Source organism: Malaclemys terrapin, chromosome 2 (assembly GCF_027887155.1).
Source record: "Malaclemys terrapin pileata isolate rMalTer1 chromosome 2, rMalTer1.hap1, whole genome shotgun sequence".
In the NCBI taxonomy this organism is placed as follows: domain Eukaryota; kingdom Metazoa; phylum Chordata; order Testudines; family Emydidae; genus Malaclemys; species Malaclemys terrapin.
The window spans coordinates 87,179,748-87,205,505 of NC_071506.1; the positions used below are offsets into that span (position 1 = coordinate 87,179,748).

The following is a 25,758-nucleotide window of genomic DNA, read 5'->3' on the forward strand; positions in this document are numbered from 1 at the left end:
AGGCCGGTTTTATCGCTAATCCCCTCGTCGGAGGTGGTGTAAAGAAACCGGTTTAAAGGGCCCTTTAATTCGAAAGAAAGGGCCTCGTTGTGTGGACGTGTCCAGGCTTAATTCGGTTTAACGCTGCTAAAGTCGACCTAAACCCGTAGTGTAGACCAGGCCTTAGTTATTTTTAGGTCATTTAATTTATTTATTTATTTATGGTTGGGTCATTTTTTCTGTATGGTCCTAAAAGAAAACTAAGGAGTTTATTTGTTGGGGAGGGAGTTGATTGTTGCATTTTTAAAAAAGAAATGACAGTTCAATTAATTTCAGGGTGTAGTGGTTGTAATCCTGCTCCTGTGTAATTTAGAACTTAAAGAAACTTAGGCCCTGATCCTGCAAACACTTTCATATGTGCTTAACTTTGTGCACATGAGTAATTTTTCAGGAACTGCTAGTCAGTGGGACTACTCGTGTGTAACAGTAAGCAGCTGAGTAAAGTGTTTCAGGAGCAAAGCCTAAATTATTAACAGTCTAGGGATAGTTTATAATGTGACAGACTTTTCATCCCTTTGATTTCAAAGAAAAGGTGAAAAATATTGTCTTTCCAAGCTGAGCATACGCTTTCATGATTCACAAAGTTGTGATTCTGTTTTGGGTATAAAACCCAGTAGGGAGGTTACAGAGAGATGAGAATGGGTCTTTGTAGATACAATAAAAATAACTCATTATAGCAATATGCTATATGCAAAATCCTTTCTAAAATAGTGGAGCACTAGCACAAATGGTAGACAAAAATTACACTTGAAATATTTAAGTGTGAATCCATTGGGTGCATACAGCTCATGTTTTGAAGGTACATTGTCATTTGCACTTGCCAGACAAGTAAGTGTGCTATTCTGCATGTGCAAATGGAGGTTAATGGATGTACACTTAAATTTTGGTGGTGCAATTTAGGTGGTATGTTGACTCTAAATGTTAAAATCCTTGCGTAGACAGGGCAATTTGTATTTTAACATATTAGATGGTAGGGCATCGGCCTCCCTGTTAATGTGTGTGAAAGTATAAATTGCCTTGTCTACATTAGGGTTTAAAAACACATCTTTTTCCCAGTGAAGACATAGCCTAAAACAGAACACATTCAAATTTGGATATATTTTCCTAACCATTGCTTGTTCCTGTTGCAAACATACATGAACATTAGGTAATCTCTCAAAATGATCCATTTTCCTTAATTTCCAAGTCTCTGTCTCCCTGATCTTGATCCTGCTCCCACTCCCATTGAAGACAATTGAGGTTTTGCTATTAGCATAAGTGGGAATAGGAATGGGCCTTCTGACATATTGCTTGTTTTCAACAGCCCCTTTGAGATACAGATTTCCTAAGTGTTGGAAATCCCTGCCCTGGTTCTTGCATACTATTAATAAAGCTAAACAACTTTATACTACTTCATTACCATACAAATAGAGTTAGGCCTTTTATATGCAAAGTAGTTCAAGACAGAGAAATATAGCCTTAAGAAGAAGAAACACAGAATACCAGATATTAAAATCATCAATATTTATTCCACAGCTAACCTTTATATCTGTCCTAGCTGGACACCGCCTGTCATAATATTGTTTGCTTTTTAATTGTATATGGTGGCCTCTGGTGTATAGGTTCGTAAAAGACTACATTATACTGGCAAATACACAGGGCTGCAATTATACAGAGGAAAAAGTAGATTTAATAAAATCCATCTACTTAACTAGATGCCCTACAGGTTGATATTGCAAATGACAGTAGCATTTGGTTTCTCTGCAAATACAATTCCAATAGGCCCTCTGTAGGTATGTCACTATATCCATGTACTATGGGGCTATGTCTTCACTACCCCCCTGAATCGGCGGGTAGAAATCGATCTCTCGGGGATTGAATTATCGCATCTCGTCGGGATGCGACAATCGATCCCCGAATCGATGCTTGTACTCCACCAGCGCAGGTAGGCGTAAGTGCCATCAACGAGGGAGCCGCGGAGGTCAATTTGCCGCCGTCCTCACAGCGGGGTAAGTCGGCTCGGATATGTCGAATTCAGCTATGCTATTCGCGTAGCTGAATGTGCGTATCTTAAATCGACCCCCCCACCCCCAGTGAAGATGTAGCCTAGGTGTTAAATTACTAAGGCCTAAGTGGTGGTTAGCCCTTAAGTGGCTGAGCAGTGGAGGGGAGGTAAAGAGCCTTCTCCCCATCTCCAGTGCTGCGCACATAAGGGCCACCCAAACTGCAACCTTTGTGGTTGGAGGAGCACACACAGGTGCTGCTACTACTGGGTTGCTTCCCTGGGAACAAGGAATGAGAGAAATGAACATCAGAAATTCTAGGGTGAAATCCTGACGTCACTGAAGTCAATGAGAGTTTGACACATGATTGCTGTTCCTGGCTTTGTTGTTGATTTACTCCCTTAGGACTAAATTGTTAAAACTATTTAGGTGCCTAAAGATGCACAGGGCCGGTGCTTCCACTAGGCAACCCTAGGTGATAGCCTAGGGCTGCAGGATTTGGGGGGCGGCATTTTGCCGTCCTCGGCGGCAATTCGGCGGCGGGGGTCCTTCCGCTCTGCGTCTTCGGGGCGCTTCGGCAGCGGGTCTTCACTCGCTCCGGGACCCACCGCCGAAGCACCCCGAAGACGCAGAGCGGAAGGACCCCCGCCGCCAAATGCTCTGAGGAGGAGTGCTGCCACCTAGGGCAGCAAAAACGCTGGCTCCGCTCCTGAAGATGCAGGTGGGCATTTAGTGGAATTTTCAAAAGCACCTGAGCAGGTTAGTATTAAACTGACCTATTTGATGCTAAGGTTTTGAATCCAGTTGAAAATCCACACCTCATCTTGTCTTTTAAAGAACTCCAGTAGTTTTTTTTAAGCAAGGCCCAAGTTGTTAAACTCATGTTCAAACAAAGTCTCTCTCCTAATTTCTTCCCCATTTTCATTTCTACATTTTTTTTCTTCTTCTTCTTTCTTTATTTGATTCTGGACAGAGAGGTGCTCATGAAATCCGAGAAATCAGGCAGTTTCACTTCACAGGCTGGCCAGACCATGGCGTACCATACCATGCAACAGGACTGCTGGGATTTGTACGGCAGGTGAAGTCCAAGAGCCCACCTAATGCCGGCCCACTGGTTGTACACTGCAGGTAAGCAGAATGAAAATGTCTGCTTTCCGTTTTCCCACTAAGACTCTGGGCCTCATTCCTCCCCCGCTACGTTGTGTAATCACTCCATAAGTAATTGAAGCCATAGGAGCTACTCATAATAAAGTACTAAGTAAAAACATAAGAAAAAATGGCAAAATCAAGCCGGAGTCTTGCAAACTCCCATACACAGAACTCTTGTTGACGTCAGTAGGTATCCACACCTGAAGCACTTGCAGAATCAGACTCAAAACCTTATATTTTCTAAGAATTCATACAGAATGGACTGTGCTCTTCTATTTTAGCGCTGGTGCTGGTAGAACCGGATGCTTCATTGTCATTGACATCATGCTAGATATGGCAGAAAGAGAAGGTGTCGTAGATATATACAACTGTGTCAGGGAACTTCGATCTCGAAGAGTTAACATGGTGCAAACTGAGGTATTGGCATCTTTCTTTGACTGTTATTGTATCATTTTCAGTGAAAGTACTGCTCTTTATAACATACGCTACCTGCCACAACACATGGAAAATACCTCATATGGTGCAGTGAGGAACAACAAAGCCATTCAGTATTTAAACAAACAAACATATGGGTGGTACCTTATTGGATTCTGATTTTTGGGGTGATAAATGCTTTTAAAAAATAGTTTGGGGGATATTGTTTAGTCAGAGCTAAGATCCGCCACTTTGGGTCCCATTTATGCGCAGAAATGCCTGTGGAGCTGTGCAAAAAGAAAAATGCAAGATGAGGCCACTATAAAAACCGTTTTTTTGTGTGTGTACAGGTTGGCTGGCTTATTTATCATAACTGATTGGGCCCAACCCTTACATAGCTTTTTATGTATATAATAGTATATGTCGTGAACTACTTTTCCTCCCTACGGACTCTACTCAGTGTACATTGATGTTAATGGGAGCTTTATAGATTATTTACTAAAAAAAGAAGAGGAGTACTTGTGGCACCTTAGAGACTAACAAATTTATGCATCCGAAGAAGTGGGCTGTAGTCCACGAAAGCTTATGCTCTAATAAATTTGTTAGTCTCTAAGGTGCCACAAGTACTCCTGTTCTTTTTGCGGATACAGACTAACACGGCTGCTACTCTGAAACCTAAGATTATTTACTGTTTACTTGAGCACTAATACTTGAGGTGTGCTCCCTCTAAGTCAGTAATTGTGTTGATTGCTTTACCAGGAGCAGTATGTATTTATCCACGATGCAATACTGGAAGCCTGTCTTTGTGGAGATACTTCTATTCCAGCTTCTCAAGTTAGGTCTGTGTACTATGAAATGAATAAACTGGATCCTCAGACTAACTCAAGTCAGATCAAAGAAGAATTTAGGGTAAGTCATAGACAGCACAACGTGGATACATACAATATGGCTCCTTGTCCCATGCCTGTTGAAGTCCTCCTTTGATTTCAGTGGGGTTCGGATCAGGCCTATGAGGGAAGAACTACAAAACAGTGCCATAATATGTCTCAAATTTCTGTTGAAATATGTAAAATAATAAAGATATCCAATAAGGGAGTTGTAAAGCTCTCTCTTTCCTCATAAACAAAGGTTGGAATCTTATGTGGTTTCCCTCCATGATCCTTTCTCCAGAATACAGGTAACCCTACAACCATCTTTCAGGTTCTTCCTTCATATGTGCTCATGTTCAGCAATCAAAGGTTTTTGCTTCTGAACCCAGCTGTTCATTTGTTCGTTTGTTTTTCTTATGTTTTTTTCACATTTGTAAATTCCCTTTGAAACTGTATCCCAAGTTGATTTGAAATTCTATTATTTAAGTATTTTAGGATGCGTTCATTGATGAGCTAACCTTGCTCTTGTATTGTTTGTTCTTTTTCATAGACTCTAAACATGGTGACTCCAACACTGCGTGTAGAAGATTGCAGTATAGCACTTTTGCCCCGTAATCATGAAAAGAATCGCTGTATGGATGTTCTGCCTCCAGATAGATGCCTGCCTTTCCTCATAACAATAGATGGGGAGAGCAGTAACTACATTAACGCCGCACTGATGGATGTAAGTCCCATTATATCATTAATAATAAAGCAGGAATAAACTCCAAACTGGAAAATCCTGGGAAGTGCAGTCAGCACCAGAGCACTCAAATCCTTTCACTTCCCTTTCAAAAAATGACACAAAATCTTTAAACCTCTGAGTACGTTTAGGATCCCTCATATGTTATGTCACAGCCAAGGTTCCAAAACCACACAGAGAAAGCCAGCCAGGGAGTACTGACAAATTAAAAATGTCTGCATTTCTCGCTAGCTCTTGAATTTTTAACCATCTGGCCTAAGAGAAAAAGAGTTACCTATTAAGTCACCAAGGCAGCTAAATGGGATAATAGGGTTTGCAGCAGTATTTTAGTTCCCTTTCCTTCTAATTTACGCAGTAATTAACAGAAAAAATAATTGCCTGTCAGCACAGATAGCACACAAGACATTACTCCAGTCGTTCTATTTATATCTGAATGAACATTTCCTGTTCAGATGATGAAAAAATGAATATTTTTAAATGCAGTTATGGTAATTTTAATAGTGCTAATGGGATATCAGTAAAAAGACACTTAAATGTGTTTTACACTCTCTAGAGATTTATAGTATATCTCTGACATTTTAGAACTAGCGTAATTAAAATTGTGACACACACACATACAACAAGAAAATAGTGTTTAGGAAAGAATGAACACATTTGAAATATTCTTTCTGAAAAGTAAAGCTTCAGTAATAATAATAGTTTGCACTCATATAGGAATTTCCATCCAAGATCTCAAAGTATTTTACTAACGTTAGATAAGGCTCAAAACTAGGTGTTGTTATCTTTGTTTATATGAATAGGGAAACATGCAACAAAAGCTTAAATGGCCTGTCTAGGTTCACACAGTGTCCTGGGTCACACAGGAAGCCAGTGGCAAATCTCAGATTATAATATCTCCTGGCTTGCCATTATACCATGTCCCATCATAGAGAGGTCAATATTATTTTGTTTTGTAAATAAGTACTGATCAAAAAAGAGGATTCCTTAGTATTAGCTTTTGCAGCTACTTAACTTATTATGAGCTGTTTACTTTTGATATCAAATTGTTGGGCTGGATCCTCAGATGTACCTGAGCTATGCTTGGTGCTCCAGGGCAGGGGAGTTAGGTGGCTTTCTGCCACTTTTCCATCCTCCTAATCTTGGAGACAGCCGATGCTTGGTTCAGCAACTCCCCCTCCCTGCAAACATCTTAGAGAAGCCTTGGGACTCTTATAAATTGTGCTGACTGGTCTGGCCACCTCGGGGCTGATCCATTTCCCCAGAATCGTTGGTGCACTGTGTGCTCCCCAGAATAATCCCTACATTAGAGGCCAGAAGCAGGTGGTTTGCTCTTTCTCATACCCAGCCAGTGGGCCAGGTGCTCAGTTGCTGTCTCCTCCCGTTGTATCAGTTGAGATGGAAATGCAAAACTGGGTGTCATCAATGCACTTAAAGGACCATAACCCATGGCTCCTCATTAAATGGCACCGTATATGCTTTGAATAAGAGGGGTGAAATTTTGAATCCTGCATCACACTACACAAGGGTGAGTTTTTGGTGAGCAGTTGCTCAATACAGCCCTCTGGGACCTTTCAGCCAGGAAGGAATGGAGCCATTCAAGAGCAGCCCCCTGCAGTTCAGCACATGACTTCAGGCAAGTCAGCATCCTCTCATAATCATTGAAGGCAGCTGATTGATCTAATAGTTACAGCATGGGTATCTAGTGATTATCAATTGCTAAGAAGGGATTACTGACCAAAGGAAAGAAGGAGGGCACATCTGGCACCATATCCAAGTCTGTAACCAGAATGAAAAGCTAGATTCTGTGAGAGTCCTCTTGCCCCATTAACCTTCTCAGTTACCCTACCAAAAAGGGAAGATTCAAACAGCTAGCCAGATTGCCAGTGTTGAGCCATAGTTTCTTGAGCACAGGATGAATACAAGCTTCCTTCAAAGCAGATAACACCATGCCCTTCTTAATGGAGACATTGACAAGCCTCGACCAATAACAGACTAAGTACTTCCATTATGGCCTTCAGCAGCAAAGAAAGGTCTGGTTCTAAATCATAGGTTGTGGATGAAAGGGGGGAGAGATAGTTCAGTGGTTTGAGCATTGGACTGTTAAACCCAGGGTTGTGAGTTCAGTCCTTGAGGGGGGCCACTTGGGGATCTGGGGCAAAATCAGTACTTGGTCCTTCTAGTGAAGGCAGGGGGCTGGACTCGATGACCTTTCAAGGTCCCTTCCAGTTCTAGGAGATGGGATATCTCCATTAATTTCTATTTCTAAAGTTCACCCAGTGCCTCCAGTCAGTGACATGGGCCAGTGTTTAAAGAGAGAATGAACTGTGCATTTGCCCCTTAAAGATATTGCTTTGCTGCCAGTTAGACTAGAATTTGAGCAATATTTATTGAAATAATAACTAGGTATCACCTTACACAGGAATCACTCACATTAACAATCATGTACAGTCAGTGTAGATTAATCTGTCTGTCAACAACTCAAAACAAATCTACTGCTTCAGATTTTATGGGTGCTACATTGGAAGCAAGAATCTCTCTTCTTTTTTCCCCTTCTGTATGCCCATGGCATAAAATTTTTAAAAAATTGATCTGATAAAGCCATTTTGTCTCCACATGTAAAATTTCAGTTTATTAGATTGCAAGCAAACATCTCAGGGAAGATCTGAAAACACTGTGTGAGTAATCTTCAAAATAACAATAATACTTATTTTCCTAGGGTTTGGGGCCATTACTGACATTTTGCTGGATGGATTTCTTCTCTTATCACTTTCATTTTATCATCTGTTGCTATTGTTTTGCAGAGCTATAAGCAACCCTCAGCTTTTATAGTTACCCAGCATCCTTTACCAAATACTGTCAAAGATTTCTGGAGGCTGGTCCTAGACTACCATTGCACATCAATCGTTATGCTGAATGATGTGGATCCAGCACAAGTAAGTCCTAGAAACAGCTCCAATTACTTTACAGAGTAATGCTTGTGTTTAGGTAATACATGTGTGATTCAAAACATCATTAGGACATAATTAGGTCTATAAAACATCATTCACAAACACTAGAAAATTGATTCATAGCTCGGGGATAAGCAAAGGGGCAGGAGGGAGGAATGAATGAGGCCACCATAAGTTGGTCCACCATAATGTAAACACAAACACACACACCCCTAACTCCTTGGGAATTGGTAATAGGATGTGGTACCTCTCAGTTCTAGGACTTGGCTCAAAATTTAAAACAAGTTCATAGTGGCCAAAAGTGAACAGAAATTCACAGCTTTCCCATGTTGCTTGCCTGAAATGAGTCTGTGGTCAGTCATTCCCATCACAAAAATCAGCATCACATTTGGCACAAATTGGATCTGTAAGTGGCAGCCTCAGTGGAGAGGACAAAGAACTAAACAGGAATGGAGACTGGACTATCTTCTCTCCGTAGAGGGGCTCTCTCCAGAACAGGGATGAGGCAAATGTATGGGGCATTTTTAGTTAACTTACAATATAGTTGCTCATTGTTTGTTAGAAAGATATATCTGTTCTTTTAAAAAGTGGAGAACTTGAGCTTTTCTGGGCTTCTGATATTGCAACTTTCTTAAGCATTGACTTTACTTTTTAACACCAGCATTAAATGGGAGCAATGCAGTGAACAAGACCCTACTATATAAATGTTCTAAAATGCTTTTGATATTTGGTTAAAGTAAGGCCAACATTAATACGTTGTAATATGCTGCATGTGATGTTTATTCCTGATGTGTTCAAGAATCTTTTTTTTAATAAGTTTAAGTCATACACAGAAAAATGCTCACTTTTATTTCATGTTTAACATGAAGTTTTTGTTTTAAAAAACAAAAAAGTTTTCAACGTGGGCTTTCAAAAAAGTGCCTATAAATTCCAAACACTGTCTTAAATACTAAACTTCTGAATCCCTAACCACTCTTACCTGTCTAGAAATTAAAGACAAAACTTTTATTCATGAGTCTGAGGTTATTTTCAGCGTGAATGAGGAAACACTCTGAGGAGTCAGACTTTTAGTAACTGCTACACCACGTTTTTGAATTTGTAGGCTGTGTTTTGAATGTATAATAGTGTTTCGCTATTTTAGGCATTTATTGGCCTTACTCACTATTAAAAGCTATTGGGATATATAATGTGTCAGGTAATATACCTGTCTTTGCAATTCATTAAACTTTTTTCTCCAATGTAAGTGACAAGCTTTTCATTAGGAATAAATCTCAAAACTCAAAAAGCAAAAAGAAGGGAAAAGAGGGCCCAGTTTATTGAAAACCACGCGTTGTCATTCAGCTTTATTACTAATTATTATCATAATCATTATTTATATATTTATTTCTATATAATGTATTTGCATATTACCGTAATACACTACATCAGATACTCTGTTAGAACATTAAATGACATAGGTAAGAGGAATCAATCCTGGTGCACTCCTGATTCTGCTGGAAACTGGTCTGTAGTACAGCCATTGACCCTCACATAGCTAAACATACCATGGTAGTTTGTCCACTAGGAACATTAAGTCCTCAGGCACCCCATACTGGTGTATCATTATTCACAGGGGTGATTGGTGCACTGAGTCAAAACCAGCTACAAGGTCTACAAACATGATGTTAACTGTCTTTTGTTGCCCTAGTCGTTTTTCAGTAACATTTCACAGAGCATATATAGCAGAGATTGTAAATTGACCAGTACGGAAACCACACTAGTTATCTGTCATTTTTGGTTTAAGGCACAATTTCAGTCTGTTCAGTAGTGTGGTCATAAACACCTTCCCTGACACTGACAGGAGCATTATTCCCCTATAATCTGAGCAAACTAATCACTCTCCCTTTTGGAAAAAAGGAATGCTACAGCCCCTCTTCCAATCCAAAACTGATTGAGGTCCAAGTAGGAGTTGCAAAATTTAGGCTCTTGAGTATGCAGATGATATTTCCTTACTTGAAATGACTACTGACCAACTATAGCTAATGCTGGAAGAGCTACAAAAAATTGCAAAATCTATGGGACTTAAGATCAATGGTGATAAAACCAATGCTATGCATGCTTAGTGTAAAATGGAAGTGAATGGCCTGCTGATGCTGCATGTAGACGGCAGTGACATTGAATGGGTGAATAGTTTGATCTATCTGGGTAGTTGGTTGACAGCAGGAGGTTCTATAACCAAAGAATTCACATGTCAAATTGATCTTGCATCAGTGGCATTTCAGAATCTTCACAGGCCTCTGTGTGGCAGGATGTCTCTGTGACATCTAAGACACGAGTGTTCAACACGATAGTGACGACAACCCTGCTATGTGGAGCAGAATCATGGCCATTAAAAATAAATCATAGGAGAGGAAAATAAATAGTTTTTAATGGCAAAAGTTATGGCACATTCTTAATATATGTTGAGATGGTTTTGTCACAAATGAAGAGATATTTAGACGATCCCAGGAAGTTGCAGTCTTGCCCAGTGGAGAACAAGACGATTGCAGTGGTGGGGGGTTCATGTCCAGCATGCAGAAGAAGGTATGCTTTTATAGAAGGTTTGTAGAGCTGAGGTCGAAGCTAGTAGACATGAGGCCGAACACAAATGAAGTTGGAAGATGAAATTTAGACAGATTTAAGAAGCCTCAATCTTCCTGTACTGACTCTTGTCAAAGGAAGATTTGCAAGGAACCATTCAAGATAGTCCATTTTATGAATGGCCATGGCTGCTACATCGTAGCCATGTGGATCTGCTGCAGCTGCTGTATATATACTACAGTTTAGGGGGAATTCCTTGCCTCCCTAAGAAATCAAACCCTAAGCATCTACCCTAAAAAAGTTGATACCATCACATACTTCCAACCACTCACATTCACAAAAAAAACCTCAACCCAAATGTCCTACATACTTGAAAATCATGGATTCCTACAACTGCTGTGCCAAACATCTTAGCCTTTATATGATTTTTAAGTATTTTTCAAAAACCCATTGGAATGGTATTACTACATAATGGAAGGACCTACAGTGAGTTGTACAGCATGTTGGAAATCTACATTAGCTATCTGTATTCATTGTAGTTTGTTACTCAATACAAATAAGTGTATTTCATAATGAAAACATGATTAAGATTCAGAGCAGAGTCTAAAAGTAATTTGCTCATCAGTGTGAGCTGTGAATGTAGAGTGTTTTAAAAAAGAAAATACATTTTCCTAATTGGATTTTTTTTTGTTTTTAATTTGTTAAATTGAACTGATATGCAAATCAGACTTTGTCCTATTTTTACTCTGTTTTAAATGGCCACGTTTTCCTAAAATGCAGTAATTTGTGAGTGGCTCTGTTGAGGGATGAGTGTTACAAGAAGTGCAAAACAACAGCTGTAGCATGTCTGATTTGTCAGCTCAGCTGCAGATCACCAGCAACATTCCAGCAGAATGAAGACCACTGCTACTTTTTTGAATAAAATTAAGTTTTAAAAGATGAGATCAATGCTCCTGCAAGCAAGCATAAGTTTGCTCATTCACATACTTAATTTTGCTGCATGCCTGGCCATGAACTTCTATAGATATCCCTGGTAGGTGAGGTAATATCTTTTATTCGACCAATTTCTGTTGGTGAAAGAAAATCTTTTGAGCTTATACAGAGCTCTTCTTCGGTAAGCTTGAAAACTTGTCTCTTTCCCCAACAGAAGTTGGTCCAATAAAAGATATCACCTCATCCACCTTGTCTCTCTAATGTCCTGGGACCAACACAGCCACAACAACACTGCAAATCTAAATATCCCAGAAAGTGAACATAGAATATAGAGGGCAATTCTGAGAATCCCCATCAAAGTGTTGAATTAATCTTTAAAGTATTAGGGGTAGAAGACCAAGTGTCAGGTGATTCATTTCAGGATTAAGCCATAAATTTTTTATTGGACACTTAAATTGTTCAAGTTACATATTAATATTCTTCCGTGATCTCTAGGTATCCACCACTAACGTATTTCTGGACATAAGTGAGTTCACATTTTCTACTGCAAAGTGACATTCACAAACATAAGACTGACTGGTCACTGAAAATTTCAAGCAATGCTGATTTTAGCCAGTTCACTGGTCTGGAGCTAAACTGAGAACAGAATTTAGGCTCTGGAGTTTTGAGAATAGCTATACCTTTATAACAGCAATAACACATTCCGCTGTGGTTATGAACTGATATCAACACACTTAGAACACTTTAAGATATCAGACCTTTGGTCCTGTACTTGCAGCACACCCTAAATGTGATGTCGTTCAACAGCATCCCCACATCCCATCATATCCTAATGTTGAATTGATGTTGACTGTCAAAAATGTGCAACTCCAAACACCAAAGAGTTAAGAATACAGCAATGAGCCAATATGAGGTTCAGTTACTTAAGAATTTATTTGGTTAAATTTGTTCTGCAAAAGTAAAGTTGGAATACTGAAAAAACTGGCTCAGAGAGTGAGAAACTACAATTTTATAATAATGTGTTTGAGAATTTTTGTAACACTTTAAAAAGACAAAAATATAAATGAAACAATCCATAGTCAAAGACAAGAAAAATGCATTCTCCAGGGATGTTACAAGATATCAGTGTTCTTATAAATAACTGTGCTTGTCTGTGATTTTGATCTCCTGTAGTTGTGTCCCCAGTACTGGCCAGAAAATGGGGTGCATCGACATGGTCCCATTCAGGTGGAATTTGTATCAGCTGATTTAGAAGAAGACATAATCAGCCGGATATTCCGAATTTATAATGCAGCAAGAGTAAGAACCTTATTCAGTTTCTCTCTTTTTTTTAAACTTAATAATTTGGATTGACGGGGGGAAATGTTAACTAAGAAATCTTTCCTTCAAATATCCGGTTAGTTTTAATCAGGACTATATATTAATAAAATAGAATGTGTATAACTCAGTAAAATTGAAGGTAATGAGCAAATCTTACTGAGGTTATAAAAGTAAAGATTAAACATGCAAAAGCACCTCACACTCCAAAGTCTGTTTGAGAACAAGCTTTTATATATATGGTTCATACATAGAATCAGAATAAGGCCATGTACATGTAATCAGAATAAAGACATTTTTCTACCATATGCCTTTTTTATGTCTATTACATTCACATGAGAAGAATACAGCATTAAGATTGTACTGTTAAGCAGGATTTGCAGAAATTAATATTGTTACAGCAGTTAGCCCACATTGCATATTTTGTTGTGCATATAATTCTGTTTGTTTTAAAATACATTGTGTTAATGTATTGAATAAATGTAACAAAAAATAAAAACCAAGGGCTTTACGAGCAACTTTACTTTGATGCAAGAATCATGACCTAAAAATGAGCTGTGATTTGGGGTACCTTAACTTTGAAGTTCCCAACTTGAAACATCTTAAAGGGATGTAATTGCCAGAAAGCACTGAGCACCTAACCCTGAAAAACAGGTTCTTTTAACATGTCTCAAGTTGGGCCTCCAAAACTCACCAGGTCATTTTTGAAAATGGAGGCCTTTAACGTCTGCATTTTTTTACACTTGTACTTGAAGAGTGCAGCCTTATCATAGTCTGCACCGAATGTCCTGGCGCTTTAAATAAAGAAAAAAACTAAATGCACCAATACCCTCTTCTTTGAGAGATAGGCTTGTTTCTTGTAAATACTGTACCAAGATCTCTATGAAGTGCACACTCCTTTAAGTGCACCTTTTAATATATGTGCATTTCAAAGAAGTGAGCACTTTATAAAGATACTAATGTGGTGTGATTATGTATTGCAACCATACCTCCTGAAGACAGCAGACATCCACTTAAGCCAGGTTGAGAGAGACCATGAAGCAGATCAGGCATTCCATCCCATCCAGGCAGAGAGGGCCCAGTGAAATGGACTGGTCCCTCCTCCCAAAACTGAGGAGACATTGGAAAGAATGGGCAGCACTCCCTAGTCAGTCTGTGAGGTCATGGATTGCACTGAGGACCAGTCCTCCCCAGAACAAGCAAAGACAAGTCCTGTGACCTGCTCCCCCAACAAGAGAGGGAAGAGCCAAAGAGGTACCTGGAGCCCTACTTCCCAGTCCAAGGAGCCAGTGAATAAGCCTGCACTCCCCAGTCTTTCAGATTTCTAGGGCCTTGAACTCCCCAGTGATTTTTGATGAGTAAAATCCAAGAACCCATGAAATGTTAATAGGATGTTTGATTTTAATAGTCACTGATCAATATTAATCCTATTTTTAGGGGAGGGGCAGTCAGAGGGAAGGGACCGGCCGGGGGTGCAATAGGTTCCAAATTTTGACAGAAAGCAGGCACATCCCATATAAGCCTTGAGTACAGGGGACTGGACTTGATGACCTATTGATGTCCCTTCCAGTACTACACTTCTATGATTCTATGACAATCAAAATTTACTCTGCCTCAGCTCTGCTGTAGTCCCTTCTCTTGTTAATCTGATACCCTCTCTATTACTACTGTGTAACAGCAATAACAACAACATTGTCATGTAAACACTTCTGGGTTTTTATTCCATGCAGTAATTGATATAGCAAAGCCACTCTTCAGAACTATTTATCTCGGGAGTTTATGCATAGCCCAGTTAATAAAGTGCACTTTGATTTTTTTTAAACAGAAGTTTATTTTTTTCACTCCTGCTTTCCTCAAAATGGCTTGAAAGATTTTGCTCAAACTTTCTTTTTAAAATGAGAGAAACGTGGGAAGTTTCTTCCAAAAAGCTGAAAGTTATGAGCATGTGAAAAACCAGAGGTTATAATTGAAATTGTATTGTGACTCTCACTTTGCTATCGAGTGACTACTATAATATTAAATCATCATTTACTTGACTCTTGCAGCTGTACCATTGTTCTGCTCTAGTCTCTTTGTATATCCTGCTATTTAAAACATCTTATGCTTAATAACTCTGTTGGAGATTAAAAGCCATAACTCTCACGGGCAGTTGAAATTACTTTAGTAATTTGTAAGCAATGATGTCCTTTAGTAACTTTGATGAGAATGTTTAAATTGTATGCCATTTGAATATAATGTAAATAATGCCTTCGCTTTTTTCTTGCTTGTTGTTCGGATCTTTGCAGCCCCAAGATGGGTATCGAATGGTGCAACAGTTTCAGTTCCTGGGATGGCCCATGTACAGAGATACTCCAGTGTCCAAACGTTCTTTCTTGAAACAAATACGTCAGGTGGAGAAATGGCAGGAAGAATACAATGGAGGAGAAGGACGTACAGTCGTACATTGTTTGTAAGTATTTGAAGGTAGGAAAGCAAGGGGGTAGTATGAATATTTATTGTACTTCAAGTTTTAAAGGATTTGCATGAAGATAAGAGGCATCCTTGTAATTTATCCTATAATCTGGAACTGAATTACACCAGCACCTCATTGAAAAACAGTGGAAGCTCATGAAGGTTTATCATTTGTGGGAAAGTGGGGTTTCCATTCATGTTCTTTGGGAGAAATCTGAAAGCCTCTTGCCTGAGGGCCTTGTATATATGCACGAGGGCCTCAAGTTTACACTGCTCCATGTGGAGGTACAAGTTCTTAATCTGCCCACTATTCCTCTCTTAGGACTTAAAACCTGCCATGTGCTGTTTTCCCTCAGCTCCCACAGAGGATTGAGTTCTCATTAATTGAGGCTGCAATTCAGGAAAGCATTCCTGTTCAATTAAGCATTGGTTTAAGTGCTGCCCTGATTAGTGATGGAATTACACACACTCTTAAGTGCTTTCATGAATTGGGACCTAAATTAGAAAATAACTTTCTGACCGTTCTGTTTATATGTAATACAAATTAGTAACTACAGATGAAAACTGCAAGTTTACTACTATTGCCCACTTAAACACTGACCTGCACAAGTCATTCAATCTTTTTGTGCTTTAGTTTCCCCATCTGTAGAATGGGGATAATGATACTGACATCAAAGGAGTATTGTGTGGTTTAACTAATTAATGTTTTGAGATCCTCAGCTGAAAGGCCCTTTTGAAGTGCAAATTACTGTTATCGCTATAGTTGCTGATGATATTAAATAGTCGTACCACATCACGCACGCGTCATTTCCAGGCAGCAGAGAAAAGAAAAAAGCTCTGACATAATCCTTTTAAATGACTTTAGTTTAATGAAAATTCTCAGAGTCCCACAATATCAGCCAATGTTTTGGCAGCAGAGAGCGTTCTTTTCATACTGCCTGGATGTGACAGATGTGCGATTTTGTAGCTTCCTTTGAAAATCAACCATTTGTGAATGCTAGTTTGAAAGACCCGCTAGCTAACTAGTCTGCACTCTGGTAATTATTAAGGTTTATTATTTCCAGGGAAGTACTCAGATTAGAATAGTGTAGAAATAATAGGGTTTCCAGAAAGAGATTCTCTTGAAGATTAAAAATAGTTGAAGATAAAACACTATTAAATACTATATTTGATCATGCCTATGAACATTTATGCCTGGCTTCTAGTTAGCAAGTCAGTGTGAGTTCTCATCTTCTGAAACTATGGATGATGGGGGGAACATACAGTTGTTAAAGCACTCATTTCCATGCAGTGAATGTAATGCCTGTACCTAATGCCACAAGGTACAGGTAAAATGTAGTGGGATATTGCAGCACCACCTAATGGCTATGTTAAGAGTACAGCTATCAATACAAATTATAAGACAACTTGGGCAGGGCTTTTACTGTTACCTGGGAACCTTTGAGTCCAGAAATAAGGCACCATAACCTAGAATAGAAAAACTTGTAACCAACTCAAAACCAGACTCCAAAATCTGTTTAATGTTTTAGCATTTCTGAGTCTGACTCTCATTACACTAAGGTTGCTGTGTAAATGTAAAGGGGCTCAGATTGAACAGAAATATAATTTACTGCACTTTGCACGGTCAGAGCAAGGGAATGGAGCCTTAGGCCTGGTCTACACTAACCCCCCAATTCGAACTAAAGTACGCAACTTCAGCTACGTGAATAACGTAGCTGAAGTTCGAAGTACCTTAGTTCGCACTTACCTCGGTCCAGACGCGGCAGGCAGGCTCCCCCGTCAACTTCGCGGTACTCCTCTCGCCGAGCTGGAGTACCGCAGTCGACGGCGAGCACTTCCGGGTTCGACTTATCTCGTCCAGACAAGACGCGATAAGTCGAACCCAGAAGTTCGATTTGCTTGCCGCCAAACTACCGGGTAGTGTAGACCTACCCTTAGTGTGAATGAGAATCAGGACCCTCTGTCTCTATTCTATTTTCCAAATAGTTACTTTGTTCTTCAGATTTATGAATTAATAGAAAAGACTTTGAAACCCTCTGTTACCCTCAGGCTTCCAAGCTGATGGATTCTGTAGCATACGTGTTGGATAATTCAGCCTATTTGCTTTAATTAGAAATTGCATCCTTCTTAGAGTTCAGAGGCATTAATAGCCATTGGTTCACCAGTATTTGCATCGCACGTCTTGTAGAACATTTAGACACAGTATGAGAACTAGTAACATACAGTCATGAGTAATGGAGCCATTTTATCACTTTTATTGTAGAAACGGAGGTGGCCGCAGTGGGACATTTTGTGCAATCAGCATTGTTTGTGAAATGCTTCGGCACCAGAGGGCAGTTGATGTATTCCATGCTGTGAAGACACTGAGAAATAATAAGCCTAACATGGTGGACCTTCTGGTATGAGCTTTTTTAACTGCACCACTAAATAGAAAATGTTTCCTTTTATCATAAAACTTGGGGAGATTTCCAAGATTTTCAGTGGGAGTTGTTGAGAAAGCATGCAAGTTGTTTTCAAAGGAAATAATGAAATCATTTCACTTGTAAGAGTATTTTTACACTGCTTTCTTCCCTAGGAGACTTTGTCTCTGTACATGTGAATTTTTGAAATAGTTTAAAACTTTCAACAGAACATCTTTATTAATTTGCCTTTCTGGCAATGTGATCCATGTGGAGAGCAGTCATCGCACAGCAGAAATAATAATAATGTAAAATGAAATGCCAGATTTTCAAATTATATATTTTATAAATAGCTTAATCGCCTAATATTTATCAAAGCCATGAATTTCAGTTTGACATCCAGAATATTGCATTTAATTATGGTTGCTCTACCTCATAGAGAGATTAAAGGAGTTCAGAAACAAGGGGCCATATGCAATTATTTTCTTATAGAGCGTTTTATTGAATCTTTTAGATGGAGAATTGCAGAAACACTAGCGGCTATGACACAAGTGCTGTAGGACAGCTTAAATCAGCAGGCTGTTATGTTCTGCTTTATAGTTCTGTACTGGGAGAAGGATGTACAGTTCCCCCCAATTCAATGTGATAGTCTCAGGACCTTCAAAACCTATGTAGAAACAGGATATTGAATTAAGGGGGACAGTGCCACTGTACTTTATGGCGGGATACCTTAAAAGCACTGCTTTTAGAGTCTGGCTTTTTAAAAGCAGATTGGCTTTGATGACAGATGTAGTATTTGTGTAACTTCAGGAATCATAACCCAGTATGAGTTAACTGTGTAAACTCTGGACAGTAGGGGATTGGTTAATTGGGACTGAGCTGTGTTTGGGCGTCTTTTCTAAAATCCCAAGGAGGAGGCAGGGAGATCCCACAAAACTGTGACACCCTCACCCTTGTACTCTTAGGAGAGATCTCCACTCCCAGTCTGGCTTCAGGTTTGAACACGTTGAGGAATAGTGAATGCTAGTGGGTTCGCCAAGCTACTTAGGAGTGATGTGCTAGGAAGAGGGAGGGTTTCTGCCTTCTGTGCGCTAGGACCAGGTCCGTATTTTTGGCTGCAGCAAGTCCCAGTATGCCCCACCTCTCTTTTGAAGAAACCCCTTCTCCTCAGACCTACCAAGGTGCCCCACCTCCACTGCTGTGAATTCCTATCCCTCTCTCAGGCCAGGCACCAGTAAGAGAGAGACATCTAGCTGGGTCCTGAGGTGAACCAGCACTTTGCCAGCAGCATGAGATGAGCAGGGAGTTTGAGGCTGCCACTATGAGGAAGCAAGCTAGCAATATGGAGATATACCTATCTCATAGAACTCGAAGGGACCCCGAAAGGTCATCGAGTCCAGTCCCCTGCCTTCACTAGCAGGACCAAGTACTGATTTTGCCCCAGATCCCTAAGTGGTTCCCTCAAGGATTGAAGTCACAACCCTGGGTTTAGCAGGCCAATGCTCAAACCACTGAGCTAACCCTCCCCCCGTAACAATGTAAGACTGTCAGTCATCTGGAGGTGAGGGACCTTCCAGCTTTCGTGATGTTGGGAGCAGGCCATTCATTTGGCGCCTGTCCCTCAGTTTAGAACTCTCAGGACACTCCTAATTTTTTATTTGCTGGATTTAAAGAGAAATGTCCTACTTTTCCACACAGTCCGTGTAGATGTGGATTTGTGCCTGGCATGACTGCTGTTCTCAGGTCTCTGTGAGTTTAAGTCAGAGGTGACTGGTAACTGCTGATCGTGGGGGGGGAAGGGGCAAAATTTCAAGGTTCTGGTGGTATGCAGCAGGGTTCAGGGCAGGTACTCAAGAGACAAAAGAGTTTTGATTTCTAGAGCTACTTTTGATGTTCATATTTTATGATACTATGTAATGGCCAATGGAGATTGTGCTAAAAGAGAGCTACACATGAAGAAGCTCTGGATTGCACTGGTGTGTTATATCAGTTTGAAGAACAGAGATATTTGCAAACCAATCAGCACCCAATAATTATGTCAGGAATCAGTTCTATTTTAACCTTATAGAATTATTTTCCCTCTCCATTTGAATCTGCTCTCTCTTCTGGGTTTACAAGGAGACATTGGCTCTCTTGGGCATCACAAGTATCAGAAATCTCATGCTAACCCTCCTAGTGGCTATGATGTCTCTTCTGGCATCTGACTCTTCTGGTATCTATAGTACCATAGAATGGTGAATATGGGGCATCATTAGCAAACCTAGAAAAACAGATTTCATGGCAGGCAGACAGTGGTTTGAAAGAATTTTTGGAAAGTAAATTAAAACAGATTTCTGTGATCAATCTCCTATGCGCAGCCCAGTTAGCAGGGACGTTCAAGTCATGTTTCTGAGCTTGCCTGCAATTCCATTTTCTCTTTACAGTTCACTTTTAACTAGAGATGGACCCAAAACTAGGACACAAAATCCAAACCACTCAGAAACACGAGGAAGATCAGATCTAGGTCCAGATTTCAACTTCACAGCTCAGGTTTATTTTTATAATTGGGCCAGTTCAGAGCTCCAAATCCCAACACTCTTGTGAAGTGGCTTTGGTTTGGACCATTACTGAGCTCCCACCCACCTCCCCATTCCCCTTGCCCTGCTGCCTCTTCCCCAGTCCCCCACCAATCCCGCCTCCCCCTGCTGCTTCTCCGAGCCCCTCACCCATCCCCCATCACTCCTGGCCCCCACTGCCTGCCATGGGCTCCCCAAGCACCCATCCCCTCACTGCCCCTGCTGCCTCCCCCCTCATTGCCCCAAGCTCCCTTCTGTAGCCTTGCACACACCCCAGGCAGGCTCCACTGTTGAGCCTACTGCCAGCCTAATGTTACTTCCCTGCTCTAGGTGCCACCTAGCGGAGCTCAGTGGGAGCACATGGTGTCGGTGCCTTTCCCCAGCACGTCCCCCACAGCTGTGCTCAGCCCAACTCCCACCCTGGCAGAACTCTGTGGGGGCATGTGATCCCATGTGTCCCTCCCCCTCCCCCCCAATGCATCACCTACAGATAAATTCATAGATCTCAGTGATTTCTGATTCATTTATTTCACAGGAATAAAAATAAAATGGGGTAGAAATATACAGTTGTAGAAAATGCTAGCTATAAATCGCAGTTTGAGATGGGCCTTCAGGAGCAGATTTCTCAGCCAGAGAATGTACCCCCACATTGGTCTCCACACTTTTTTTATTTTATTTTTACCGAATAGCAAATATTTTTTATCAAATACCAGCTTTTTTTAAACAAATATGTATAACAACAATAATGCCTACCTCTTCTACAGTGCTTTTCATCAGTCCATCTCAGAGCTCTTTAGAAAGGTGAGCTTCATTATCTCCATTTTACACATGAGGAAACTGAGACACAGAGTGGTGAAGTGCCTTGCTCAAGGTGACCCAGAAGGCCGTGGAATAGATCCCCAGTCTCCTGAGTCCCAGTCCAATGCTCTACAGGAGGATATAGTTTAATAAATGGCAACAATTCATATGAGTTGGTTTGAAAATGTGTGTGAGGACCAGCATTGTGTAGTGGTGGAAAGCAGTGACTTAGTGTCAGGAGATCCGGGTTCTCTTCCTGATGTGGCCACTGACCATTTGCTTTGTGACCTTTAAGGAGTGAAAAAGTTTTTTCTCAGTTTCCCCATCTGTAAAATAAGGATATTAAGGCTTACCCACCTTTGTAAAGTGCTTGCCATTCTTCACAGGATATCAAATCTATAAACGCACAGGATTGTTAGTGCTACAGTGTTTCATGAGAGGAGTTCCAGGATTGCTGTGTAAATATTGTTATACGTTTTCTCACTGGATTAAGGATACTCTTTGTGGTGCGTATTTATAGATTCATCTCCTAATTTCATTGAACCTTTCCAATTTCCTGGGAGCACAAAAATCTGAGTCACACATTCATCTAACAAACAGAAAATTCATGAAATTCTATAGTTATAATATACATGTAACATTTAGCTCTAGGGTATCTTTACTGAAGCATGTCAAAGAGTTTCATAATAAGCATTACTGGGTCTACCAATATGTGCTCCATATAAATATGCCTTTCTGAAGCGAGGTAACATAAAAAGGTTTTTAATATTTATCATCAAACAAATAGTAAAATGTGCAAAGGACACACAGCAGTGGGCATGGGGGAATAATAGTGTCTATTCTATAAGGCAGTTATCTAGGGCTTGCATTTACTGGAAATGCCAGTTATTCTGCTGAATCAGTAAATCACTATAAAATGAGCTTGGAAAAAATGAGAGCGGTTGGCTGGTTGATCATCGTCCCAGTGTGTGTTCCATAATGATAACATGACTGTGATTTAGTCACCTACACATATGCAGTAAAATAGTAAAGATATAATTTACCCCATATTTCTGTTTTTTTTTTTCCTGGTTCAAAAGAGATCCAAATACACCACAGTTTATGTGACCCTGCAGGATCTTAAATCCTTCAGTACACTCACTCACAACCGTGGTGGTTTAAGTCCAAACAACTTTGTTCCTTAACTTTTAAAGTGGCAGCTGCAAAATGAAGGCATCAGGAAAATACATCTCTTTGTTTTAAACAATTGCTGTTGGCTTCTTTTCTTCTTCTGTTCTGATGCAAAAGTAGCTATTGAAATCATTCAGGTACATGCTTTTCTCAATAAACATGTGACTCAGAGTTGCATGTGTGACTTGAGTGGACAATAGACAGAATCCCCTCAAATGTTTGCTTCAGGCAAAAGAAGACGAATACTGAAGTATAATGATATCCTACCTACCTATGGTGTTCAGCATAAAGGTAAAGGCTGAGGTGCTGTCAACCAGCTAGCTATGTCATTATTACTACGCAACAGCACATGAGCTATCAGGTTTTATTACTTAATGAAAGTGCATATGATAGAGGCAGTGCTTACTCCATTGACAGAAAATGATATCTAGTTGGCGGTACATTGACACTTAATTTTTGGAAATCAGAACAGCTCACACTTCGATTTAGTGGAATAACAGCCATGTCTTATCAGCTTTTTGTTACATTTAAATGTTTATAATTTTACAAAATAAAGTTAGTAGAAACATAAAAAGAAATGGACACAAAACACAGAACCCTCAGAGTTACCTACCACGCCTTGTACAACAGCTCAGAAGACTAGAATGTGCCTCGCCCATATGTGGATGAGTGGCCAGCAGGGAAGTATAAGAGCCAGACCCTTGCAGTCCCTCTGTGTCCCTGGAGGTGAAAAGGGGAAGTGCAAAGTAGTCCTGTCTCTTCCTCCACCTCTGTGACATGCACACACCATTTGCTCACCAGGGCAGGGGTGGCAGGTTTGTATAATTTTTGGTGGTGCCCAGAACGGGTCCAAGTCCCCCCACACACACACACCTGCCTAAGGCTCTGGGAGGGAGTTTGGGTGCACGGTGCAGGCTCTGGGCTGGGGCAAGGGGTTGGGGTGTGGGAGAGGGTGAGGGGTGCAGCCCTTACCTCGAGCGGCTCCAGAAAACGACCCGCACACCCCTCTGGCAGCAGCTCCTGGTGGGGCGGCGGGGGGGGCTCAGAGGGTCTCTATGTGCCACTGCCCACAGACACCACCCATGCAGCTATTGGCCACAGTTCCCGGCCAATGGGACCTGCGGAGCTTGGAACGGACACACTCCCCCCTTCCCGGGGCCATAGGGCCATTCCAGTCACTTCCAGGAGCGGCGCGGAGTGAGGCCAGGCAGGAAGCCACCTTAACCCTGCTGCACTGCTGGTGGTGGCGGCAGCAGCCGGGGGCCCCCAGCCCTTTTAAATTGCCTGGGGGCGGCAGGCGAGGCCAGGAGATGCTCCAGGCAAGCCATGCGGGGGCAGCAGGCGGGGCTGGGGCAGACACTCGACCCCGAACATTGGTGGAGCTGGGCCCCCAGGCCCTGAATATTCCTGGAGCATGGGCACCACAGGCCCATATAACTCTCCACTCCTGCACCAGGGTGCTTCTTCAGGGATTGTGCTGGGTTGCTCCCCTAGTTCCAGATGGCCCCACTTCACTATAAGCACAGGCCTATGTGCAAAGACAGTTTGGTAGCTGAAAATACCCCTTATGTGGCAGTAAAACTCAATACCTCAGGTATGTGCTTCAGTGTGAGAGGAAAAATAACTGGAGTGTGGGTTTGTGGGGATTCTGAATTAGGTGTAGAGGAGGAGTAATAAAAAAAACTGAGTGAGTTCATAGACAAAAATAAAATAAAACTTATGAACTGGAAAACAGTAGAAACCAGGCCTATTTTAACATAAATTTTACCACAAAGGAATTCCAATATCTATTGCGTATGAGTTTTTGGACAGGTTACTAAAGGTTTACAAGTCAGTTTGTTTACTGGTTTCCAAAGTTCCCATTGTAGGCACGTTTGCATAACTAAATTGTTATAGTATGATCAGCAATGTCAGTTACTGTATGTACTATTGAATTAATAGTGTGAAGCTTTTCTTATCTAAATATAAATTGCTTTTGCAAACTCATTCACGCTGACCATGTCTGATAGTAAATAATTTTAATAGAACAGAAATACTGAAGCCCTTAATTAAATTTCTTCTGTGAATGACTTTGTGGGGGGTTGTTTCTGTTGATTTTTCAGGATCAATACAAATTCTGCTATGAAGTGGCTTTGGAATACTTGAATTCTGGCTGATCGCACAAACAACAGTGATAAAGCTCCTCTCACCACCACAAACAAAGCAAGTTGTTTCATGATATTTATGTATATGAGATGAAGACTTCTCAGTGTTATGCTTCTATTGCTTTGTATAATTGGCTCTTTTTAAGAGCTGGAGAAAGTGTTTATAAAAACTGCTTGCACTGCCCAATTTCCACTGTAATGCCGCTGCTTGATACACATACAAACACATACACAAACACATGGTGGTTGTTGGATGCTGCATTTATGCAAAACCATCAACTTGGTAGAGCAGCATAGTCCATCTGGTAAATTAAAGAGCACAATTATATTCTTATGAAGGAATTTGTATTTTTCTGTTATATTTTGTTGCCTGTGATCCTCTGTTATTGTCACAGCCTAGTGTACATTTCTGTTTTGTGGAGAATGCTGTCTAACATTCTGATAATATATGATTTTAGTTATATTTGTATTCTAACACATGCATATTAAATGAAGCATATGTAGCTTATTTGAACTAATGGATACACATGTAACAAACCCCATTAACTTTGTTGAGTTGCAGTTTCTGTCCAGTTTGTATCATTTCAGAGGCAGTCTTGATAGAAATACAGTTAGAACATGCAAAATACAGGATGCTCAGATTAATATATCCAAAGCTTTTTTCATTTGTCTATATTGTAAATATTTTTTGATTTCATCAAATTATTTATTCATTAAAAGAAATTTTTTGTGAAGCACAGTGAGTGACAATCATTTTTATTAAGCCCTGGAAATGCTTACTGTATGATATTATAAACATTTGTTTACCTTCTATGGATTCTCAGCTCAATAAATAATTACTTACATGATAAAATCTCGTTTAATTTATAGTATTTCATGGCATGTAATTGCCTTCAGTTGAACCCCATAAAAGGCTCTGTTCTCAAAAGTGCCGAGCCATCTCTAAAGGTAATTTGGCACATCAAGAAGCAGCAACAGCAGTCAAGCCAGTGACTGTAATGCCCCATACAAAATAAATAAAAATAAAAATATTTTTACAAGGCAAGTGCACACATTAGAGATCTGGAAACTGGCTTACTTTATAAGAGGAAGGAGAGTCTTGTGGTTCAGTTCCAAGGCCTGCCACAAGCTTCTTATGTGTCCCTGAGTTGCTCTGTACCTCAGTTTCCCCATCTATAAAATGGAGGTGATAATACATCCCTACCTGGCAACAATGAGTGTTGTGAGAATAAATTAATTCATGTTGGTGAAGTGCTCTCATATTATGATTATGGTTAAATAAGTAAATA

General features: G+C 40.4%; 1 protein-coding gene across 9 annotated transcripts in view; it reads left to right on the forward strand.

Annotated features, from left to right (window-relative positions):
* Positions 1-25,203, forward strand: part of PTPRM (protein tyrosine phosphatase receptor type M) — a 691,593-nt gene extending 666,390 nt beyond the window's left edge. For all 9 annotated transcript variants that reach the window (XM_054018880.1, XM_054018881.1, XM_054018883.1 and 6 more), the window contains 9 exons: positions 2,995-3,149; positions 3,452-3,587; positions 4,344-4,493; positions 5,004-5,177; positions 7,997-8,128; positions 12,809-12,934; positions 15,238-15,401; positions 17,667-17,802; positions 24,428-25,203. In XM_054018880.1, the coding sequence (XP_053874855.1) occupies positions 2,995-3,149; positions 3,452-3,587; positions 4,344-4,493; positions 5,004-5,177; positions 7,997-8,128; positions 12,809-12,934; positions 15,238-15,401; positions 17,667-17,802; positions 24,428-24,481 (1,227 nt within the window). In that variant the 3' untranslated portion in view covers positions 24,482-25,203. The remainder of the gene's footprint in view (positions 1-2,994; positions 3,150-3,451; positions 3,588-4,343; positions 4,494-5,003; positions 5,178-7,996; positions 8,129-12,808; positions 12,935-15,237; positions 15,402-17,666; positions 17,803-24,427) is intronic.
* Positions 25,204-25,758: the final 555 nt, after the last annotated feature.